We start from the raw sequence: 23,854 nt of genomic DNA on the forward strand, positions 1-23,854 counted from the left end.
TCTGAGAGCGCGTGTCGCCTCTCTTATACTACGGGCGCTTTGTGCCCGTGTGTTTTCTTCATTGTGGAGCGGGACCGGGGCTCGGGGGCTCGCGCGCTGGTGTCGCGCGTCGCTCCTCTTCCGGAGTGTCAGGCAAGCCTCCGCGCATGCGCATTGGCTTTCTTTCCATTCTGTGTGTGACACGGAGCCCGGACACGCTCAGAGGCGGCGTTGCTTTGTTGTGCCTCAGCCCACTGCCTGCCGGAGAGTCCCTTACGACGCCCTTTACCTCAGCATAGGGTTTAGGGCTGTATAATCTATAGAGGCGTTGCCTAGGGTGACTACATTTGCAAGCCTGTCCCTCCACTTTCAATTGTGTCTTTCTTTGGTCGAGTTTGTCGCTCTGCCTGTTAGGCTTGCTTGGGGCTGTCACTCCCCCTGACTGGGTCGCTTGGTTTACGCCTAGACCTTTCTTTCATATTTTAGTGGGCTTTTTTGGTATATATATATTTTATATATATCTTTCCTCAGTGGTGTGTATTCCCTTTTCTTCCCCCATGGCTGAATATGAGGACGCTGATGAATATTATTATGGTGAGGAGCCCGAGGAGTCCTATGAGTATGACTTGGTCGATGCCCTTGACCAAGGGGTCCAGCAGTCAGTTAATACAGCGCTAGTCCGCGCTATCGGACCTCTGAAGCGCCATTTGACAGATTACGCTCAACAGCAAGGCTGGATTCCGTCATCTTCTACCAGGCACTTCTCTAAGTCGCCTAAGAATCCTCATAAGTCTGACTTTATGAAATTAGCTAAGTCTTTGTCTGCCCCTACTGCGTCTAAAAGATCCCGTACCCCTCCACCGGACACGGAGGACACCTCCTCCTCTTCGTCTTCAGGTCCCTCGGGTCTTCCCCCTGCTAAAAAATCACGCAAAGAACATTTTGTTGACGCCTCTTCCCATCCTCCGGTCCTGACCTTTGAGCCTACGGATATCATCCATCCCAACTCCAAATCTTGGTCCCCTGCACCAGAGGTTGCTGATTACATACAGGCTCACATCCGTGAATCCTTTGATCAGGAAGTGCGCTCTCGGTTACGCTCCGAGTGCCCTCGCCCGGAGTTGGAAGATAAGTTGGCTGACACCCCGGAGGTAGATCCGACTATTTTGACATACCTCAAAAAATTCACTAAAGATCCGAAGAAGGGGATTGATCGCTCTTGGCGCCTGTGTCAGGATAAGTTGCTTGATCTTCTTGGCCCCCTGACGAAGATCTTGGATTTAGGTTATCAGGCACAAGGGTCGGCATCTGGCATCGACCCGGATGAGCTTATTGGTTGGGCCCAGCGGGCTATCTGTTTCCTGGGAAACGCAAACTGTGCCCTTTCCACTGAACGTAGACGTTCCATCCTATTGAAAATGGATCCCCGGTTGTCTGAACTGGCAACGTCAGAGTCGGGCCCCCAGGCTCAGGGTCTCCTGTTTGGTCAACCATTTTTGAAGGAATTAACGAAGTTCGTTGCGACCTTTAGTGGCCTTGACAAGGCGCAGTCTTCCTTGCGCAGGGCGTTCCGCCCGGTTTTTGCCAGGGCCGGACGTTCTGGGGGACGTTCGTTCGGCCGAGGTTCTGGTCAGCAGCGTGGCCAACAGTCCCACCAGGGAGGGGGCGGACAACGTCAACAACAACAGTCTTCCTATTCAGTTTCCAAGACGTCCTTCTACCCCTCCCGTAAAGGTCGTGGTCAAGGCAACAAAGGAGGCTACGGTGGAAACCAGGGAGGTCGCCAAGATTTCTCCTCCACAGGTGAGCTTGATTCCTTACGACAGTGTTGTTTTGGGGGGCAGGGTGCAATTTTTTCTAGAGAATTGGCGCATGATCTCAAACGATGCATGGATATTGCAGACCGTTCACGGGGACCACATCGAATTTTACCACCCACCCCTTCAAGGTCCCGTCCCTTTACCCCTTGTTTTTTCCCAACGAGATCGAGAGGTGATCTCCAAGGAAATCGATTCTCTTCTTCTCAAAGGGGCCATTGTGAGAACAACCCTGCATTCACAGGGGTTCGTCAGCAATGTGTTTCTGGTGGAGAAGAAAGGGGGAGGTTCTCGCCTTGTGCTCAATCTCAAGGAGTTCAACAATGGGGTGGTCTATCGTCACTTCAAGATGGAGGGCATCCATCTTCTCAGGGATCTTCTTCGCAAGGGCGACTGGATGGTTCGCCTGGATTTGAAGGACGCTTACTTGTCCGTTCCCATCTTTCCGCCTCATCGCCGCTTTCTTCAGTTCCAATGGTCGGGGGAGTGGTTCGAGTACACGGTTCTCCCGTTCGGCCTATCGTCCGCTCCATGGTGCTTCACGAAGCTCCTGAGACCAGTTATGGAATCGCTGCGAGCGCGCGGGGTGCGGCTAATCGTGTATCTGGACGACATTCTTTTGATGGCTCAGTGCCCGCTGCAACTAAGTTCCCATTTATCGTGGACAATCGATCTGCTTCAGTCTCTCGGATTTCTAGTGAATCCTCAGAAATCTCACTTACAACCCACTCAGTCGATAGAGTTTCTGGGTTTCCTTGTGGACTCGATATCTTGCCAGCTTCTCTTGCCTGCCCAGAAGGTCAGGTCTATCAAGAGGGAATTGAAGTTACTGTTGTCCGCACCGAACGTATCTTTGCGGTCTATCGCTCGGATTGTCGGACTATTAGCCTCTTCCATTCAGGCGATCTTTCCAGGTCCCTTGCATTATCGGGCCCTGCAACGGCTCAAGATCCGGCACTTGCAGAAAGGTCTTCGTTATTCCGACCTCGTTCCTCTGTCACAGGACGCGAAGTCGGAGATGTTGTGGTGGCTCCAGCACATGGAAGCCTGGAACGGGAAAGCCCTGTTCGGTTCAACTCCGGATTTGGTGTTGGAATCGGATGCGAGTCTGTGGGGCTGGGGAGCCCGTTGCGGCGACATGACGACGGGCGGCCGTTGGTCTCAGGACGAACTAGCCCTTCACATCAACTGCCTGGAACTTCTGGCGGGATCTTTTGCAATCCGCAGCCTTGCTCCTCAGGCCACCAGCTGTTGCATTTTGCTCCGCATGGACAACATCTCGGCGGTGAGGTATGTGAACAAACTGGGGGGAACACGGTCGAGACTGTTGGCAGAGATTGCGAAGGATTTCTGGCATTTCTGCCTTCAGAGGAAGATCACTCTTATTGCAGAGTATCTCCCAGGTCGCCAGAATCAGGTGGCCGACTGGAACTCTCGCCACCTGCTGGACTTCAGCGACTGGCGGCTTCACCCCCGTGTCTTTCGGACTCTGTCTCGCCTTTGGGGTCGACCTTGGATCGATCTCTTTGCCTCTCGCCTCAATGCTCAACTGCCCAGGTTTTACAGCTGGCGTCCGGATCCGGACGCTCTTGCCACGGATGCCTTTCTCCAGACTTGGCCTCCTCAGCTTTGCTATGCTTTTCCCCCGTTCGCAATGATCCCGCGAGTCTTGGCCAGGACGAAGCAGTTTAATTCGGAGATCATTCTGATAGCTCCTCTTTGGAGGGCTCAAGCGTGGTTTCCGGACCTTCTGGAAATGAGTTGCTCGACTCCGTTTCTGCTTCCAACGAAGTGGAACCTGCTGTTGGATCCTCTGCTCCAGCCACATCCTCTAATTCTGTCGGGCCAGCTCCGTCTGGTGGCGTGGCGTCTTTCAGGGAACGCTGGAAAGTCCCTGGCTTATCTGGAGACGCTGAGAGATTCATCAATGAAGCTTGGGCCCCCAACACGCGCAAGCGTTATGCGTCAGCTTGGCGACGATGGTGTGATTGGTGTTCTGAACGAGACCTGGATCCCGCTTCAGCTGATGTCTCTTTAGTTGTTAATTTTCTTGCTTCCATCGCTTCTTCTGGCTCTGCTTACAGGACTGTCAACTCTTTTCGCTCCGCTCTCTCTGCGGGCCATGATTTTGTCGACGGTAAACCTATTGGAGAACATCATCTGATCTCTAAATTGCTTCGTGGTGTTCGGATGGCTAAGCCGCCATTGTCCGAAGTATGTAGCTCTTTGGGATGTCTCCGTTGTCTTACGTTTTCTGGAAGCTTGGCCTCCCAACGCTTCTCTGTCTCGTAAACAATTGTCGGCAAAATTGACAATGCTTTTATGCTTGGTATCTTGTAAGCGTATCTCGGATGTACGCGCGTTGGATCTCGCGGGCCGTTCTTTTTCCCCGGAAGGCGTTACTTTTACGGTTTCCAGACGTACAAAGACTAATCTGTCTACTGTTACTTATCCAGCTTTTCCTCAGAACCCACAGTTATGTGTGGTCCGGTGCATAAAGGATTATGAGGTGAGTACTGCTCCTTTTCGTCAAGATTTGTCTGGGCAGTTGTTGATTGCTTTGCAAAAGCCTTTTAAACCTGTGGCGCCAGCTACTCTTGCTCGTTGGGTGCGCTGGCTTATGTCTGAGGCAGGTATTGATGTCTCCATTTTTGGAGCTCATTCCGCAAGGGGTGCCATGGCCTCTAAGGCTTTCCATGTTGGTGTAAGTTTGCAAGACATTGTGAAGACGGCTGATTGGTCTTCTGATACTGTGTTTAAGACGTATTATTTCAAACCCATTGTGGATATTGCCTCTGTTGTGGTGGACCAGCTTTGAACAAGCATAATCTGAGCCTCCTGTCCTGCCATAGAATTAAAAATTTGCAAACATTTGTGACAAGAATTTTCAATTCTATTAAGGACACGGAGGCGAGGATTATCCCACCCATTTGTATTCTACTGCATTGTTTATATTGCATCTTTGCTTTGCTATGATCGGCAATGTTTTCTTGCATTGATTTTTTTTCCCCACCCTATGTGATGCTACCTTTCCAAGGTTTTGGAGTTGTGTATTACGGCTCTGTTTTTTCTTTCAGGTTCTGACCAGAAGTGATCCTTCGTCATGGTCTCTCCTGCAGTGTTTTCCGCCACTTTGGATGTTGGATCTGCTGTATTTCCTGATGCGGCCTCTTCGCCTTTGGTTGGTTGCCTGTCTCCTGTTGGCCCACTTTGCAGTTGCCTTCGGTCTTCTTCCTTCAGGCTGGTCGGCGGTATTTTCTTCAATGACTTTTGACTGTTTATGATTTCCTGGACAAAGAAAGAGGAAGTGTTGTCCTCTATGGTGGTTTATATAGCATGTAGTCTCTATGGTTGCCTAAGGGCTCATGGGAGTTGTAGTTGCTTTTTTCTTTACTATGTTCCTATTGGCTGCTGTTGGTAGTAAAAAAATCGAGAAAGCATAATCCTCGCCTCCTTGTCCTTAATAGAATTGAAAATTCTTGTCACGAATGTTTGCAAATTTTTAATTATTAGATTTTGGGCTGCAGAGGTGTTTGCGCATGTGGTCTGTAGATTGGTATTATAAACATTTGAGTTTTAGGACATTGACACCTGTGGAATGGAAAGACTATGCCCTGTTACAATTTTCTTTTTTTCTGCATCACCTGAAAATTTCCCTCCGGGTGCCCAATATTAAACACCTTAAATTACTTGCGGGAAAATGCATTGGGGAACGGAATGGCTCTGACATTTGACTGCACAGTTTTCCATATTTTCCAATCCATGTTAACTGTACTTTCTAGGTTGACAAGGCACCGATGTACTGTATTCTGGAACCCATAGTGTTTGACCATCCCCTCAGGACAACAATGCTTTTCGAGTCATACTAAACATCATACTTCCACCTGGGCCCCCATTCAAATCAAAAGATAGGGTGATGTGCATCTATTATTTCCATGTCTACACAATATTACCCCACCGTTTTAGGGCCATTATATATAGGGCTCCTGCTTTTATGGTAGTTCATTTTTTTGACATTTCCATCTGTATTTATACATATTTTTTTCTGCCAATTTTATCTGTACTTATCCATATTTATTTTGGGGTTTGTGAAAAATGAAGCAGAAACGAGTCTATTTCCACATTTATTTAACCAATAAATGTACGCTCTTACTTGAATGCCTAACAGGTTTGCAAAAAACGAACACCCACAGATGATAAATCAATACACATATTAACACATGAATATGTTACTGTCAACCTTGTACATATGTCCTCCTTACTAATATTTGTCTATTTTGTTTTATCTCCCTTACCTACAGCTATTGGCCGAGCAGTGAATTAGAACCATTAAAAATTAAAAAATGAATTTCCGTGGCAGGTCCTTGTGCCAGCTCCCCACTTTCATGATCCACCTAGCTTTCATAGACATGAGGCAAGGCGATTTTAAATGTAGCTAAAGCATAATGTGGGAATGCATTGTCATTTACAGACAGACCTTCTTCCATGGTCATTAAATTTGCTGAGACACAAAAATTATAATTTGTGGAAATCAGGTTTCAGTGAATATTTAACTTTTGTGTATAACCAAGTAAAGTGGTCTTGAATTTGTGGGATTCTATTAAAATCTCTGGGGCATATTAGCAAGGGCGATATCGCTGCTTTAGCGGGACTTTTTCCTGCTAACGCGGCAATATTTTTATTGCCCTATTAGCAAGCTGTCGCTAACAGCAGTTAGCAACAGCTTTTAGGCGATAGCTACAGGTTTGGGGCCCGCTTTACATGTCAGCGATATTTATCGCTAATGACATGCAAAGTGGACGTACCCAACCTGTTAGCTACGGAAAACAGTCGCTAACACAGCTATCATCTATTAGCGAGGCAGGCGTAGCGCTAATAAAAATCGCGCTAAGCGCGATTATAGCTAGAATCTAACGCCTCCTAAAAAGTTGACTTACCTGTATAGTCAATGGCGGTGGATTATCACAATAAGCCCCCATTGGCGTTAATGCGAAAATATTGCTGGATTTCCAGCGATATTCTCGCATTTCGTCACTATCGCTGGATATTTAAGCACAGTGGAGAAAAACGTTGCTAATAGCAGGTTTTCTCCGCTAAAATATCCAGCGATAGGCAGCGATAACAAAAAAAATGCGCTAAGCGCATTGAGCGATAAATATCGCTACTCCTTGCTAATATGCCCCTCTGTTTCCATCACACTTCAGCAGAAAACATGTGCTTCCTTTTTGCGTTCTTAAACGCTGAATATGTACAGTTTATTTACAGGTATTTACATTTTGATATGTTACCAAAAATTGACATCCTACAGCCTTTTCTTTCATACCTCCTGTACACCAGCAAGATTGTCACATAATTCACTTTACTTTCTTTCTCTGACTGCTGAGAGGAGTCTGTAAACACCAATCCCCATCTTAAGAAAAGAAACAGCAATTTGTCAGAAGACACTGCTTGACATTTGACCTCTGTCTTTGACACGCAGCAAATGAGACATGATAAATACAGAACTTATTCGCATCTATATTTATTGATTGACCTCTTGCGACCCACTAAATATCAGCTCGTGACCCACCAGTGGGTTGGGACCCGCTGATTGGGAAACACTGGGATAGAGGCTGACGTAGATACAATAAGACTAGTGCTTAGCTTAGTGAGGTATTATATGTGAAAGAGGCTGTCTAGGCCCTGGTATTGTTCTGTGTAGAGCATTATGTGCATGGTTGTGTTTGCCGAAGGGCATTACTGTAGAGTTGTCGGCTTCAGGTGACTGATATGTTCTGAGGCATCCTATTATGTGGCTTTGATGACGTTGTTTGACATATGAGTGTGGTACATTTGGATTAGTCGAACCAGGACATGACCACACCCTCATTTGCAGAAGTAAGGCGCACTAGCGTGTGCTAAGTAGCAAATTATAGATTTTACGCAAGAAAAAAAGCATAGTGCGAGTTAGTAGGCAAAGTGTATTGTTAGCAAGCCTGTGAAAACACAACAATTAAAAAATATAGGAAAGAAATAAAAATTAGTTAGACAAGGCTTTGATCCGAGACACTGCCCTCTAAAAAGCGGAGTTGCCACGTGCTATGGGTTGGGGGTGTGGCGGGGGGTTGCGAGGGTGTTTTACACACCAGCCTTTAGCTATATGATAAATGGTACAGGCCATGAAGGTCATATCCCACAATCAAGGCACCAGCAAGAAATGTCGATATCCACATTTTGACTATAAATTCTACGACCTTTGCTTCAGTAATTCCGAGCAAAGACGCTAAAGAATGTAATATATTAAGACAAGTCTTAGTTACCCAAAGAAAGTCATTTATCAAAGATGGTCAACACAGTACAAAATGTCTTGCATCGGGCTTTCTATAAGGAGAGACAGGCTGCATGACTAATTGGAAGCACTTACATAGCACGTTTTTCTCCTGTTTTATTTGACGTTCGTGTTTGACATGCCACAAACACGGTTTCCCTTTTCAATTTAAAGCTATTGATTTCACAGCTCCGAAACCATAAATTAGCATTCGGCCGTTTCAGCAATGTTTCACTGCTCTGTAGATTATGAAGCTGGATAAAGTAGTTTTCTAAAATAACAGTTTTAATTTTTTTCTTTTTAGCTGTAATTCATTTCCTGGGCCAGGCATTAAAGAGCCTTACGGTACACAAACTCAGCCTGATTCCCCCTCTCTGACCCCAGGATTCAGTAGCTTAATGAATACTTTGGGGACTATTATTGCGTTTAGTGGTAGTAAGAAGTTCAACATTTCAGTCTAAAAGTACCACCTGCGATTCACAAAAATAGCCGCTAGATGGCAGCCTACCTCCAGTGTTCATCCAACAGGCTCGGAAGCAATTTCCAAGTCCCTATAGCGCCGAGTAAAATGAACTCCATGGTTCCAGATAAGCAGGTTGCCTCACCTGCAATCCCCATTTCACCACGCAGTCATTGACTTACGTAATTAACGAACAAATTAACAGAGCGAGTCGAGCCAGTGCGAACTCAGAAAAGGTCTGGTTGGGTTAAAGTACGAGCCGAGCCCTGAAAATGTTTGCCACTTAAACTGGGCAAGGAACATCATATCGAAATATGATGAAGACAATTGAAAACTCAAAAAAGTGACTTTCTGAAATATGCAGAAGCGATTCACCTTAATCCATCAAATTATATTACTGCATTGACCTTTTTTTTAAAAGTGACAAGAACTTGAAAATATTTATGCCGTGCCACCCGTCATCAAAACAATGCCACTGGTGACCGCAGAGGCAAGCAGTGCTTAATTTGAGCCTGTGGTTTCCGGTGCTGGGTCCCAGCACTTATTTTTCAACACCGGCACTTGTGAGAGTCTGCCACATGGTGGCGGTGTCTGATTTAGAGAGCACAACAACAGCTAATTATTAATTCTAAAACATAAAAAATTACAATACCTGCTGCCCAAGCCATTCTTATAGCTTTGGGGACCTGGAATAGCTGGTTAGTAATAGTATTTTTACTATCATTGGCAGCAGTGGCAGAAGCAATGTGTGTTGCAAGCTGCAGTGGCCTGCTGACGAGAGCCCTGGCACTTATTATTTTCCAAATTAAGCACTGGAGGCAAGTCAGTTGTCATGTGCCCCATATATGTGGCCTTGTTTCTGTCATGAAACAGACATGAGAGGAGCATGTTTGGCACACTCCTTGAACTTGTGTATTTTTAGGTGCTCTCAAATGCAATAAGAAATCAAGCATTTGCAATGCAATAGGTCTCGTATTTGCAAGAGTTAGAGCTAGTGGCTTTGTAAATGACAATGTGTTTCATGTATGTATTTTTGGATTGGATTGGAGTAGAAATATGTGGGTTGAATTGGAGTTGTGGAATTATGTAGGTTTGAATTGTGTGGTGTATTTGGTTAGTGGAATTATGTGGCATGGTGAATAGATAGGGGCGAGAGCTACACAGAATAGATAGGAAGATAGAGAAGTATAGGTAGTTTGTGCATGTAGCAGTGAATGACCTCCAGACAGAGGAGCAGTAAGAGTATGTGAGAAAGAGAGAAAGAAGGCGAGAGCAGGCAATAGATGTATAAAGAGGGTGCTTCTGTGTACCCAGAAGACACCCTAAGAAGAGGAGAAGAGCGTGAGTTTACATGACGGAAATCTTGAAAAGGCATGGGAAAGAAACTGTGCTCGAATTTAAGTGTGCACGTAACTTTGTGAATCCTGACCAAAGATAGGACAATTCAGTAAACACATTAGTACTGAGGAGAAGAACCAATGTGCATATAATAAATAACCTGGCTGTAGGCACTGTTGCAACAATATCATGGGAGAATAACAAAAATATGAAAGCCTGGGTCAATGCCTGAATAAAAGATGTAAGTCACTGTTTACAAGAAAGAAGAGAAAACGGAAGTAGCGCTTCAGTGGCAAACTCTGTAAAGTGGTGCTAATGTGTTTGGGTGTGAATAAATGAAATCTGGCCACTTTGCAACCACTCTGGGTTGCTTTATTTAGTTAATTACATCACATCACATCACACCAGCAACACTAACACAAAAAAAGTAATAAAAGGTTTATTTACGGACTCTTTGCAAGGCACAGCTTTCCCAAAGTGTAGGCATTCATGCCTCTGTCAGCCAGTTTCTTATAAGTTTTAGCATAATGATTTCAATGTAGGTGTGCACAAAAAATAATTACGAAGCTAAAGCCAAATACAAATGAATGTCTTTTAGCCAAATATAGCCGTTACAACGTGTGCTTTAACTACGCGGTATGTAACAATGCAGTCATTACAAGGAACGCATTGTTAAAACACGATGCCATTACTACGCAAGTCATTACATCCACATGTAGTATATGGCGCTGTAAAATTAGGAATGTATAATTTACTATTCCAACTCCAGCCTACGCACCAGTAGGGAAGGTGTTGGTATCGTAAATTATACTATTCCTTATGTTAGAGCGGCATCTACTGCAAGTCGATGTAATGACTTGCATAGTAATGACATCGCGTTGTAACAACGCGGTCATTGTAACAACCGCGTTGTAAAGGCATCGCGGTCTAATGACCACAATGTAAAGGTTGTTTCCACTTTTGGCGTTGCTTGTGAGACATGCCAACATGGAAATTCTGAATGGGTGGTGCAATTTCTATATTGACAAATGTCAAGATAAAGAAATATGGATATTAATTGAATATTCAACTAGAAAGAGTTGGTGAACACCCACAAATTTGTAGGGTACATTGAGCACAGGAACAGAGTAAAATGAGGGGTGGGGGATACACAGGGTACCCTCAGAGAACCAATCACTCCCCTGCGGTCTCAGGGACACAAAGGATCCCACCATTTCCACTAGATTTTAGGGACTGCACTGGGTGTGACGGAAATGGAGTGTGGGTAAAGCTTGCATGCAGAGTCCAAGAGACCCGAGCTTGTAACCAAGGAGACCTGTGCTAGGTTGCACTCCAGAGCGTGTGGTGTCCAAGGGTCTTGGGGGAACCTGAGACGAGAGCTTCGACCTCCAGATCAAGAGGACAACACTGCCTGATATCATGGCCTCTGTCCAAAGTTGTTAGCTCCCTTTCACTGGACCCAAGCCACAAGGTACTTTGTTGTGGAGAACATCGTGATGAAGCCTGAGGGGTTTTGTGTGCCTTGTGTGCACTTGCAGCTGAATGTCAGGGGCTGAGTGATCACATTTCTCCAGACTTGGAAGTGCACCAGCTTCCTCGGTCACAACCTTTTGTGTATGGGGGGATCATGATCCCGCACTTGTGCAGGTGCCATCAGGCACCCGGAGGTCTAACCCGGATGGACGAAACTAAGTAACTGTTTCTATCCATGTTAGGTGGTTCCGACTGTTTAGTCAACGGGTGCGCCAACACAGGAGATGTGCATCATTGGCTGGTGAAGTTGAATGACTGAGGGACTGTGTCAAGAGGCGTAGTCAAAGACCTGTGACTTTTTGACCTTTCTGTAAATGGGAAAGTTCGACAATTGAATATAACTGTAAAGTGTATATACAATGTGGATCTCATTTTGATTTCATTGGAGAAGTTTGACAACTGCATATAACTTTAAAATGTATATAAATTGTGTATCTCATTTTGATTTCAGTGTGTGTAATACAAAGACAAGTGTTTTATACATACGTTGTAGAGTCTTTTTATAGTGTATGCAGTGTGTAGCGAGTTTAGTGTTGTGTCAATACTTTACACTTGGGACCTGAGGATAAGCATGACTGCTCGGTGCCAAACTACCTAAGGGTGAGCACAGGTTATTGGCATGAGTATAGTACTCATCCTATCTAGGGCGGTGGATTCTGACTGGCCTCTATGCGTCCCTGCCAGTTGGAAACCGCTGGGTGTAACAGTTATGTGAATTGAAAAGGAAGGTTTTGCCTGGCAAAAGGTTTATTTTGTCTGGTCGATATCAGTGCTGAAGGCCGCCAGGTAGTATTTAATATACAGGCCCTGGGCACATGTAGTGCACATTACTATGGACTTATAAGTAAATTAAATATGGCAATTGGGTATGACCCAATATTACCATGTTTAGAGGAGAATGTAGAAGCATTTTTGCACTAGTTGGCAGTGGTAAAGTGCTCAGTCTTGAGGCCAGCAACATTGAAGTCAGAAAAATGGAGGAGGAAGGCAAAAGGTTGGGGGAAAGACCACCCTAAGGCTGACAGGTCTAACAAGGGGGATAGTCCTGAAGCCAAACAAAAGGCAGATGACTGCAAACAATTAGCAAAGTGAGGTGTCAGTGGATGACAGATCTCATTGAATAAACCCAGTCATAGTGACTGAAATAGTAGGTGCTAGAGTCACTAGATGACTTTCTCGAAGTAGCAGTAGAGTCATAAGAAAAGCAAAAACTAAAGCCGCTGCTTGATCTAATAGGACATGGCATTCAATGGTTTCATCAGACACCGCAGACATAAGAAAAGGACACAGAAATTGTGAAGATCCATAAAGCAACTTTATTAGTGCCTCCAATAATAGTATCCTTCGCATTCCATCAGGGTAAGTGTTTCCATTGTAAAGTACAAGGATTTCCCAATCCAGGATGGCAAAAGTCTATTTCCAGCTCAAGTGGGGAAGAGACAGTATTCAACACAGCAGAACTATATATAGTGTGCTTGGCAACTGTGCCCTTTGTTAAGTTTCTTCACTTTTGTACAAGTTCACACCTGGCGATCCCTGCATGTGCATGTTTTTTGTTGGTAACTCCTCTGCACTGTATTGTTCGAGCTACAAGCATGCTCCTGAAGTCATGCTGCTACCATCTATGCCTTGCCTTTTAGTCTACTGTTGGAGTGTTTACTCACGCTGTGGATGACACCTTACTTTAGTCTACAGTGGTGTGTACTATCAATAACATGGCACATACCAGAAACATTGATGTTCACACATAATAATGTGCTGTCTCGCTATCGGTAGAGAACAATTACAAAGCTAGGGTAGCAATTCAAAGAAGTCTGTGGGGTCACCCCAGTGTTCTCTCTACCCCTTTCCTTCTTCCCTGTTTCCCCATGACTCTTAGACGTAGTCCTTGTTCTATTGAGTGCTTGTAGTTCGGACTTACAGGGATCCACAGGGTTGGCTTCGGCATCCCTACTACAGATTCGTGACAGAGATCGAAGGATTCAGGCACCTGGTCAATCGAGTTACAAAAACATTGGGGTGGGGAGAGTATGTCATATGGAGCATCCAGCCTAAAGACACGTATGAGGAAGTGATGACAAGTGACACATTCCATGAAAGCGGTCAGAACAAAAGCTAGGAGGGGAGAGGAAGAAACACGGCTCAGAAAATCTGTTAACGCAACCACACACTGAAAATGAGAACACAAATACACATGAAAACAGCACCAAAAAGGAGAGAGAAAATAGTGCCGCACAAAAGAGTGAGACAATACCCACACAAAGCCAAAAGATAGAGTAAGAGACTTACGTCAACGATGTCAAGAACAGTCATCAGACTGGCATGAGAAAGAACATGAGACTTTAATTTCTAAACTAAATTCACCCGCTCCAAGCACCGTATTAGATGTAAGAGAATGCAAGCATAGTTGAGAAATGGCAGCTGCAAAAACCTTGTTGAGTCGACCTAATCACCTCTTGAAGAAATATCTTCCTCAGAAAGCAACTCCAGACAATCTCTGAGATCAACAAAATCATCAATCCCATCAAAGTCAAGAAAACATCTCCCCAACCAACACCTAGGTCAAGACAACACCCCTGCAAACAATCACCAAAAAACTAATCTGACTGCGAGAACCCCTTCATTTCTGAGAGCAGCAGATCATACCCGGATGACCATTTGCAACCAACATGTACGGGCCCCAAATCCCATGGCAGTTTGAGATACACTAGACATGGCCATCATGTCACCCCAGTACAGGAGCAACTAGGCTGACAAAATAAACTCAGCGCTTATAGAACCTGATGCAGGGAAAAACAATGAAGGAATCTCTTCTTAGTTGGAGGAAAATATTGTGCTGAGGGTGGGAAGATAACATGTCAATGGTGTCTAATTTTTATGCTAAGGATGGGGAGATATCATGCCGTGAGAAGGGCACTGGGACCCTTCAGACTCAGTCCTAGCAGGAAACTGAACACCACTTCCTGTAGCAGAAAATGAAGCAGAAGATTAGGGAGTGTAGTGTCCTGCTGGACACGTTCTACTGTTCACCCATCACAGGTGTCACTGGTCAGGTAACCCTGCGAATAAAAGGAGCCGGGTGCACGTGCACTGGGTCAGTTCCGGTACCACATACCATGATGTCCGTGTAGTCATATACCCAGCATGTGGGCCTAGGGTCCAGGACACCACAATGGCGACGAGATGGTTCACCCCGTGTGCATGCTAGGGTCTGCTTCAATCGGTCCCGGAAGGGAAGTGTAAGCTGCGTTATGGCATCCCCCACACCTGCCGCCAGCACAGCTGCGACAGAGGAGGGACAAGGCTGTCTCACTGCTGCCATCCCAGAAAGGCAGTAGTGAGCCTTGAGCAATACCTGCTGGGCCTGAGATGAGCCCAGAGGTCGAACTCAGTGGGCGTGCTGCGCCACCAGAGAGGCAGAGCAAGGCGCTCAATCCCCATGAGGTAGGAGTGCCCCATGCCCCATCGCACTGAGCAGAGAGTGAGAGCCTGCAGACACGGCAAGGGAGAGTGCTACATCTTAGCTCGAGGCCATGCACTGCATGGAATGTACAACGTCTGCATCTACAGCACTCCTATGTTAATGGACTGCACTTACGCTGGAACGGGCAATGAAAAAGCAGTTGTGGCTATGTGGGACAACAGTCTTCCTGGCCCTCAAGGAGTGAAGGGGAGACAACCCTACAGGATAGCATGCACTTGAGACTGCCATGGCCTGAATGGAGCACACACAGCACCATCTCGTGGCCACAGTACCACACTGCCCCTGAGCAGCAAGAGACTGGCCAAGAGGGTGCTGCCAGTCACCTTAGAAAGCAAGAGTCTGTGAACCCCCGCTGGAAGACTGCCAAGAGGCCCAAAGGTGCCCCAGCCCAGAAAAGCGTCAAGTAGTCAAGAGCAGCAAAGCCTGTGAAGGCAGCAAGCCCCACATGAAGCACAAGAAGGATGGGTGCGGTGAGCGCAACCCCAGTGACTGCCCAGCACTACTCCATCTACGAAACTGCACCACCTGCCCCAGTGGTGAGCGGACACCACTGCCAGCTACGACAGGAGCACACCAAGAGCCAGAAGAGGGTGCCCAAGTGGAGGATGAAGTGCACCAAGTGCGCTGAAGGCTGCACCGACGAACCGGACAGCACAGTCAGGCGCCCGGGAGACAGAGACATCTCCACAGAAAAGAAGAAATGCTGAAGACAGCAAGGAGAGCCTTCACATTTCCGCTGCTCCAGCACCACCCAGAAGTGGGCCGAAGTCTGCATAGTATCCTCCCTCACACTGCCTCAGGATGGAGTCGCCAGTGGCCCAAGACAGGTAAGAGGAGAGTCGCACACTCCCCATGGCAGGCTGCCACCGTAACATGTGCTCCAAAGAGAGGAGACACGTGGCCGGATGCCACATCGCACCGAGAGCAAGGAACACGTAACTTGAAGTGATCGACCCCACCAAGCATGCCTGAACGGAGGCAGGATCAAGCGGCACGACAGTGCAGCCTTGAGGCGCAAGCACGACTTCCTCGAGCAAAGCGGTAACCTGACATCCTACAAGAGTAGCATCGCGAAAGCCCCTGAGGAGGTGAAGGGGCATGCAAGAAGTCCTCAAAGAGGAGAAGCACGTCCTACCAACAGGGCAGGTCAGCAGCAAAGTAAAGACCGTCCCAAGAACCGGACGCGACCAGCAAGATGTCCATGTGGCACCAACATGAGACATGCGGCAGGTCGCCACATCTGAGTGAGGAACCTGGTCGGAAGGAGGAGAAGAGTGTGGCTGGACGCCACTCTGTGAAGGAGGAAAGGAGAGTGGCACAACGCCACAGGGCAAACAACCACCACAGGCGTGCAAGAGGGAGAAGGAGAAGTTTGACAGGACAAAGGACTCATGCCACCACTGGAGAAGGTGTTCATCAGCACAAGCCAGCCACCGGGTTGCAGGGACATCACTAGAGACAGCTTTGTGGGAGGACCAACAGTAAGCTGCCAGCAAGCGTGATCTGCGTCCAGGCCCTATGCATCACAGTGCAACCGTCTACGCACCTGTCACCGGCTGCCTGGCAATGGTGGCACCACATCTAGCAAGTGCACCTGCCTGAAGACAACCATAAGTGGCCACGAACTTCCTCAAGTCCTCCTCACTCCACTAGGTCCCCAAAAGCAAGAGATTGCTGCCTGTTTGCCCAACTGAAAGAACATTATTGCATCCTTCATCCAGGTGCATCATCGTCACCACAAAGAACATCTGAGGAGCATCACACCACCAGGGTGGATCCAAACCCTCGAGACATCCGGAGTTCAACAAGGCACGCCTGACGCAGAGGGAAGCTAGACACCCAGGAACCTTCTGTGTGCCCCAGTAAACCTGAAGCCTGCCGAAGAAGAGCACACCCAACCATTGGACTATCCACCCTGGAGTTACACGAGTCTTGGCCATGGCCCTGTTAGGAGTTCTGCAGCGACCCCTCATTGTGGCCTATGAAAGGCCTGCACAGCCCACGCGGTCACGTGGTGTCAGGACTAGGGCGGCTTGCGGTCTAGGGCCCGCCCCATCCTGTAGGCACATACGCCTGTTCCTGTGCGATCAACCTTTATGTGGTAAAAGTCATAGAGTAGCCCCTGGAGGATTGTGGTGGCGAAAATGTTTAAAGATGCATGTTCTTGTGTCCTGGTATGTTTGTTCTCTTTACTAACTTTTTCCCACTCAGGATGCGTGAGATTTGGCATCTCACGCGAGATGCGTGAGATTTGGCATATAACACGAGATGCGTGAGATTTGGCATCTCACGTGAGATGCGTAAGATTTGGCATGGGCGTGCCTACGATGACGTCAGCGGCCGCGCCCAGTTCCCCGTGCTCACTATTCAGCGTCTTTTGGTGAAGGAGGAAGAGGATCTTGGGGCCCTGTTTCTTGGTGAAGCCAGCTTTCTTCTTTTTGATCGGTGGAGAGTTCTGGGTGCCTGAAGACTGCTACAATGCTCGCTGAGCTGCAGGAGGAGTTTAGAATCTGCGGAGGCTTCTCTTCTTGATCGGCTCCCGGTGAGGCTAGCTTTTGGGGGATTACCTGTCACTAACCCAGATTCAGAAGTAGAGTAGGTCGTACTCTACAGGTAAGATTGTGAATCTTGTTAAAACCATTTCAGTGAATTATTAAGAACATTCGTTTTGATTCTCAAGATTATTACCTTTTTCACGAGTGTGATTCTTGTTCTATAAGTAGTTCCATGAATATTTTTAGGAATACTTTTAAAGTCACATAAAATAAGGAAACATAAGACACTGATTGTTTAGGTGATTGAAAACCTAGTCATAGAAAGTCCTAAACCAAATTCTGCCGCTTATGCCTTTGAGCAGTTGATACTGAAGTGAAGTATTATTGCCACAATATAGCGGATCTAAGAAAGGTCAACTAAGAGTCTGATTGTCTGAATAAATGCAAGACACGAAGCTCTTAAGCTAGTTCCTGATAGAAGGACAGAATCTGATATCCTAATTTATGTCTTTGTGCTAAGGAAAGTGCGTGTATTTTTGTTTGTGAGTAACTTTTACTTTTCAGATCTCCTTCCCAGCTGTTCCCTTCCTAATTCCCTTTCCCCCCCGCTTAATCACTTCAATACTCTGTGTAAACATTACAATCAGAGTTGGAGGTATTGAGAGGTGGGCCCCTTATATCATCACTCCAGACCCTGAGGAAGAAGCAATCTGACAGAATAGGGAGCCCACGAATATTATTCCTCCCGGTCTGAGAGTTTTGACATAATGGCCACCATGGATGATTTAATGAGGGTTATTGTTCAGATGCAAACAGATTTAACTGAAGCTAGGAATGCCACTGCAATGCTCTCTGATAAAGTAGATAGGATACAGCAATTAAATACTCCGCTTCCTCCTGATACTCAGAATATAGAAACAAAGTCTTCCACGAATATTTCTGTAACGGTTCCACCTCAAATCCCTTTAGCACCACCTGAACGCTTTTCCGGAGACCCCTCCAAAGTGCAATTTTTTTTAACTCAAATCGAGTTGCATTTTACTTGTAGATCAGCTGCCTTTCCTGACCCCCAATCCAGGATAGCCTTCTTAATCTCTTATCTTTCGGGGGATGCTGCCAATTGGGCGGTTCCGTTGGTTCGACAAGACAGTCCTCTGTTGTACAATTGGCGGCGATTTGTTGAAGAGTTTGAAAAAATCTTTGACAGGCGAACAGTGACTCTGTCTGCAGATAGCGAACTATTACAGCTACGACAAGGGAATAGAGACCTTATATCCTATTTGTCACATTTCAATAGGTTGATTGCAGAAACCTCGTGGCCTGAAGAAAAGAGGGCAGCACTCTTTTATCAAGGGTTAAAAGATGATCTGAAAGACGTTCTTGCGCAAATCGATCCTCAACCAACTACTTGTTCAGAGTTAGTCAATCTAAAGTTTGAAGTTCGACAGTAAACCCAGAAATGAACTTAGTAATTCAGAAACAACTACAGAACCAATGGAAATCGGGACTCTTAGGCAACCATTGTCTAAAGATGAAAAAGATAATAGATGTAAAAATGGCTAATGTCTTTATTGTGGTCAAAAGGGACATTTCGTGAAAGATTGCACAATAAAACCTAAAGGTAAAACTGTGAGTGCTAACAAGTCTGTGGCTGTGACTACAACTGAGCAAACGTCGGGAAACTATTGTGCCCAAGATATTTAGAAGGGGATCTCTTGGAAACCATCGCCTTCCCTTCAATAAATTCCTGTGTATCCAACTACAAAGCTCACTTCCGTTTGGCAGTACAAATTCAGTTGACGTCAAAAATATACCAAATGGAAGTCCTAATAGACTCAGGCACAACAGGGAATTTCGTAGATTTTGAAACAACTCAACGGTTACAAATTGCTTGTGAGAAAAAGGTCACTCCAGAAATTGTGCAAGCAGTAGATGGCAAAATGTTGTCTGGAGGCCCTGTTACCATGCAAACCTCTAAAATTCATATGTTCTGCATAGATGCAAATAACCAACAGCATAAAGAGGAAGTTCATTTCGATGTAATCCAAGCCCCACAATATGGCTTTATTTTGGGAATGCCTTCGCTTTGCTTGCATAACCCTTTAATAGATTGGCAAAAAAGGGAACTTGTTTTTCTTTCTCAATATTGTCACTCCACATGTTTAAAGACCAAAGAATCTACGATGGGACAAATTGCAACCGCGGAAGAGAAAGAAACCGTTCTACCAACTCCCTATGAGGAATTTAAAGAAGTCTTTAGTGAAGCAAAAGCAGCGACCCTCCCTCCTCATCGGTCATACGACTGTCAAATTGATCTTGTGCCTGGTTCATGTATGCCTAACTGTCGGATATATGCATTATCAGAAAAAGAAAATCAACATTTGAGACAATATCTTGATCAGTACTTGGAAAACTGATTTATACGCCCATCTAAGTCACCTGCGGCCTCTCCGTTGTTTTTTATTCCTAAAGCAAATGGGGAATTAAGAGCATGTATTGATTATAGAGCATTGAATAAAATCACAATAAAGAACAAGTACCCCCTTCCATTGATCCCAGTTCTTTTGGACCAGGTGAAGACCGCTGTGATCTACACCAAATTAGATCTTCGAGGTGCGTATCATTTGGTGCGCATTCGTAATGGTGACTAATGGAAAACGGTGTTTAAAACCGGATATGGCCTGTTTGAGTATTTGGTCATGCCTTTCGGGCTTTGTAACGCTCCAGCTGCGTTCCAGTTTTTTTTAAACGACGTATTACGGAAATATCTAGACCTTTTCGTCATTGTTTATATAGATGACATTTTGATCTATTCCGATTCCATAGCTAGTCATGAAGGTCATGTTAAGAAGGTGTTGGGTACATTACAAACATATAACCGTTGTTGCAAATTGTCTAAATGCGATTTTCATGTTTTTGAAGTTGAATTTTTGGGAGTTCTTCTTACACCTACCGGCATGAAAATGACTGACAGAAAGATACAAGCAGTTGCAGAATGGCCTATTCAAAACTCAGTTCGTGATGTACAATGTTTTTTAGGATTTGCAAATTTTTATCGTCGCTTCATAGACCATTTCTCTGCTGTAGTGGCACCAATCACTCGGTTGCTACGAAAGAAGGTAACATTTGAGTGGACTCCTGAAGCCAATAACGCATTTCACACATTGAAGCAAGCCTTTACAGCAGCTCCGATTTTGATGCATCCAGATGTTCGTGAACCCTTTATTATCGAAGCCGATGCCTCAGATGTAGCTATTGGTGCCATGCTCTCTCAAAGAAAACAAAACACTGGTCAAATGCTTCCTGTGGCGTACATGTCAAGAAAGCTAAATCCAGCTGAGCTGAACTATACTATAGCTGAAAAGGAACTGCTTGCCATACATGACGCTTTCAAAGAATGGAGGCATTATCTTTTGGGGGCACGATTCACAGTGACTGTTTACACAGACCACAGAAACTTACAATTTATGAGTTCTGCAAGAATATTAACTCCATGTCAATCACGGTAGATGATGTTCTTCGCCGAATATGACTTTATTGTGACCTATCGTCCAGGACAAGATAATAAAAAAGCTGATGCACTTTCCAGAAAAGATTCCTCATTACACAGATATGAAGGGATTCCTCAAGCCATAATCAATCCCGACAAAGTAATCTGTGTTTTGACAGCAGATCAGTTCCTTGATGATCTCCATGAAAATGTTCCTCCTTCGTTATGGGCACAATGGTTAAAACAAGATACAACCCAATCCATCAAGGAAGGAATACCATTCCATGGAAAACAAGTGTATCTACCCACTAAGAAATTACAAGAAACAGCATTCAGTTGGTTACACTCCCTCCCGTTGGCAGGACATCCTGGACCAAAAAAGACTATGGAAAAACTTCAAAAATTATTTTGGTGGCCAACAATTAAACAAGACGTCTACGATATGGCTCGAGACTGTGAAACATGTGCACAGTTTAAAACTGATCATAGCAAACCAAAAGGTTTGTTACAAGTTCTACCTACGCCCACTAAACCATGGGATCATATTTATTTGGATTTTATTGTAGGACTGCCACAAGTAAATCAACATTCAGTTATTTTGGTAGTCATAGACAGTTTAACAAAATATGCTCATTTTATCGCATGCAAACAATTGCCAACTGCAGGACACTTAGCACAGATATTCTTACAAAACATTGTCCGTTTGCATGGGTTGCCATCTGTACTGCTGTCTGATCGTGGATCTCAGTTTTCATCTAAGTTCTGGCAACAATGGTGTCGCAGTTTACAAATTTCATCAAACATGTCAACTAGTTACCATCCACAAACGGATGGTCAAACTGAACGTTTAAATCAAACTTCGAAACAATATCTAAGATGTTATGTCTCTGACACCAAGAGGTCTTGGTTGGATTTGTTATGGATGGCAGAAGTGGCTTACAACACATCGCCTCATTCGTCTACTGGGTCCACTCCCTTTGAAGGGTTGTATGGTTACGTGCCTAACACCATTCCTTTAACTCTACCCAATATACAGTGTAATACGCCAGCTGTTCAGGACACTGTTCATTTCATGCGAACGTTCATCAACAGATCCACAAACGACTTTTGCAAAGTAAAGAAAAATACAAAGAACAATTTGATAAGCATCCTCCATCTGGTCCCCAGTATGTTCCTGGAGACAAAGTGTGGCTATCCACAAAAAACTTTGTCTTTAAACAAAGAAACACGTTCCATCCAAAGTTCATAGGTCCATATTCAGTGATTCGTCAGGTTAATCCAGTAACGTACAAATTACTTTTACCCACAACTTTGCGAATTCACCCTGTATTTCATACCTCTCTTTTAAAACCTGCTGGACAAACTACGTCCAAAAGACCAGCACCTCTTCTGGTTCATGGGAACTGGGAGTATGAAGTACAAAGAATTTTGGATTCCAAACGCAGAGGTGCTAAATTATGGTATCTCAATTCCTGGAAGGGATATGGGCCTGAAAATGATTCTTGGGAACCAGCTGAAAATGTGCATGCTTCTCGTTTGATACGACACTTCCACCTTCAAAATCCTTTGAAGCCGGGCCCTAGACCGCTTCGGGGAGGGGGAAGTACTGTCAGGACTAGGGCGGCTTGCGGTCTAGGGCCCGCCCCATCCTGTAGGCACATACGCCTGTTCCTGTGCGATCAACCTTTATGTGGTAAAAGTCATAGAGTAGCCCCTGGAGGATTGTGGTGGCGAACATGTTTAAAGATGCATGTTCTTGTGTCCTAGTATGTTTGTTCTCTTTACTAACTTTTTCCCACTCAGGCTGCGTGAGATTTGGCATCTCACGCAAGATGCGTGAGATTTGGCATGGGCGTGCCTACGATGACGTCAGCGGCCGCGTCCAGTTCCCCGTGCTCACTATTCAGCGTCTTTTGGTGAAGGAGGAAGAGGATCTTGGGGCCCTGTTTCTTGGTGAGGCCAGCTTTCTTCTTTTTGATCGGTGGACAGTTCTGGGTGCCTGAAGCCTGCTACAACGCTCGCTGAGCTGCAGGAGGAGTTTAGAATCTGCTGAGGCTTCTCTTCTTGATCGGCTCCCGGTGAGGCTAGCTTTTGGGGGATTACCTGTCACTAACCCAGATTCAGAAGTAGAGTAGGTCGTACCCTACAGGTAAGATTGCGAATCTTGTTAAAACCATTTCAGTGAATTATTAAGAACATTCGATTTGATTCTCAAGATTATTACCTTTTTCACGAGTGTGATTCTTGTTCTATAAGTAGTTCCATGAATGTTTTTAGGAATACTTTTAAAGTCACATAAAATAAGGAAACATAAGACACTGATTGTTTAGGTGATTGAAAACCTAGTCATAGAAAGTCCTAAACCAAATTCTGCCGCTTATGCCTTTAAGCAGTTGATACTGAAGTGAAGTATTATTGCCACAATATAGCGGATCTAAGAAAGGTCAACTAAGAGTCTGATTGTCTGAATGCAACAACGTATAAGTCCATCGTTACTGAGATGAATCAAGACGAAGTTGTCAATTACCCAACGGAATTCTTGAATTCACTGGATTTGCCCGGTATGCCACCGCACATTTTGACATTGAAAATTGGCGTACCTATCATTCTTCTCCAAAACATCAATCCACCACGACTTTGCAACGGTACAAGACTTTCGGTGAAAAAGATGATTAACAATGTCAGCGAAGCTACAATTTTGAATGGGAAATTCAAGGGGGAAGATGTACTGTTGCCACATATTCCAATGATCCCAACAGATATGCCGTTTGAATTCAAACGTTTCCGGTTTCCGGTGCGACTCGCTTTTGCAATGACCATCAACAAAGCACAAGGACAAACGCTGCAAGTGTGTGGACTCCATTTGGAGAATCTGTGCTTCTCACATGGACAACTGTATGTGGTCAGCTTACGCGTCGGAAAACCTTCTGATTTATTCGTGTACGCACCAG

General features: G+C 45.3%; 1 protein-coding gene across 1 annotated transcript; it reads left to right on the plus strand.

Annotated features, from left to right (window-relative positions):
* Nucleotides 1-536: 536 nt before the first annotated feature.
* On the plus strand, nucleotides 537-4,890 carry LOC144783970 (uncharacterized). The gene is made up of 2 exons (XM_078662695.1): nucleotides 537-1,782; nucleotides 4,874-4,890. Exons 1-2 carry the CDS (start codon nucleotides 537-539, stop codon nucleotides 4,888-4,890), a joined length of 1,263 nt encoding a protein of 420 aa, XP_078518821.1.
* The last annotated feature ends 18,964 nt before the right edge of the window (nucleotides 4,891-23,854 follow it).

Source organism: Lissotriton helveticus, chromosome 10, assembly GCF_964261635.1.
Source record: "Lissotriton helveticus chromosome 10, aLisHel1.1, whole genome shotgun sequence".
Lineage (NCBI taxonomy): Eukaryota > Metazoa > Chordata > Amphibia > Caudata > Salamandridae > Lissotriton > Lissotriton helveticus.

Coding starts and splice junctions, on each gene's coding strand:
- LOC144783970 (XM_078662695.1), top strand. CDS start 537: ATGGCTGAATATGAGGACGCTGATGAATATTATTATGGTGAGGAGCCC.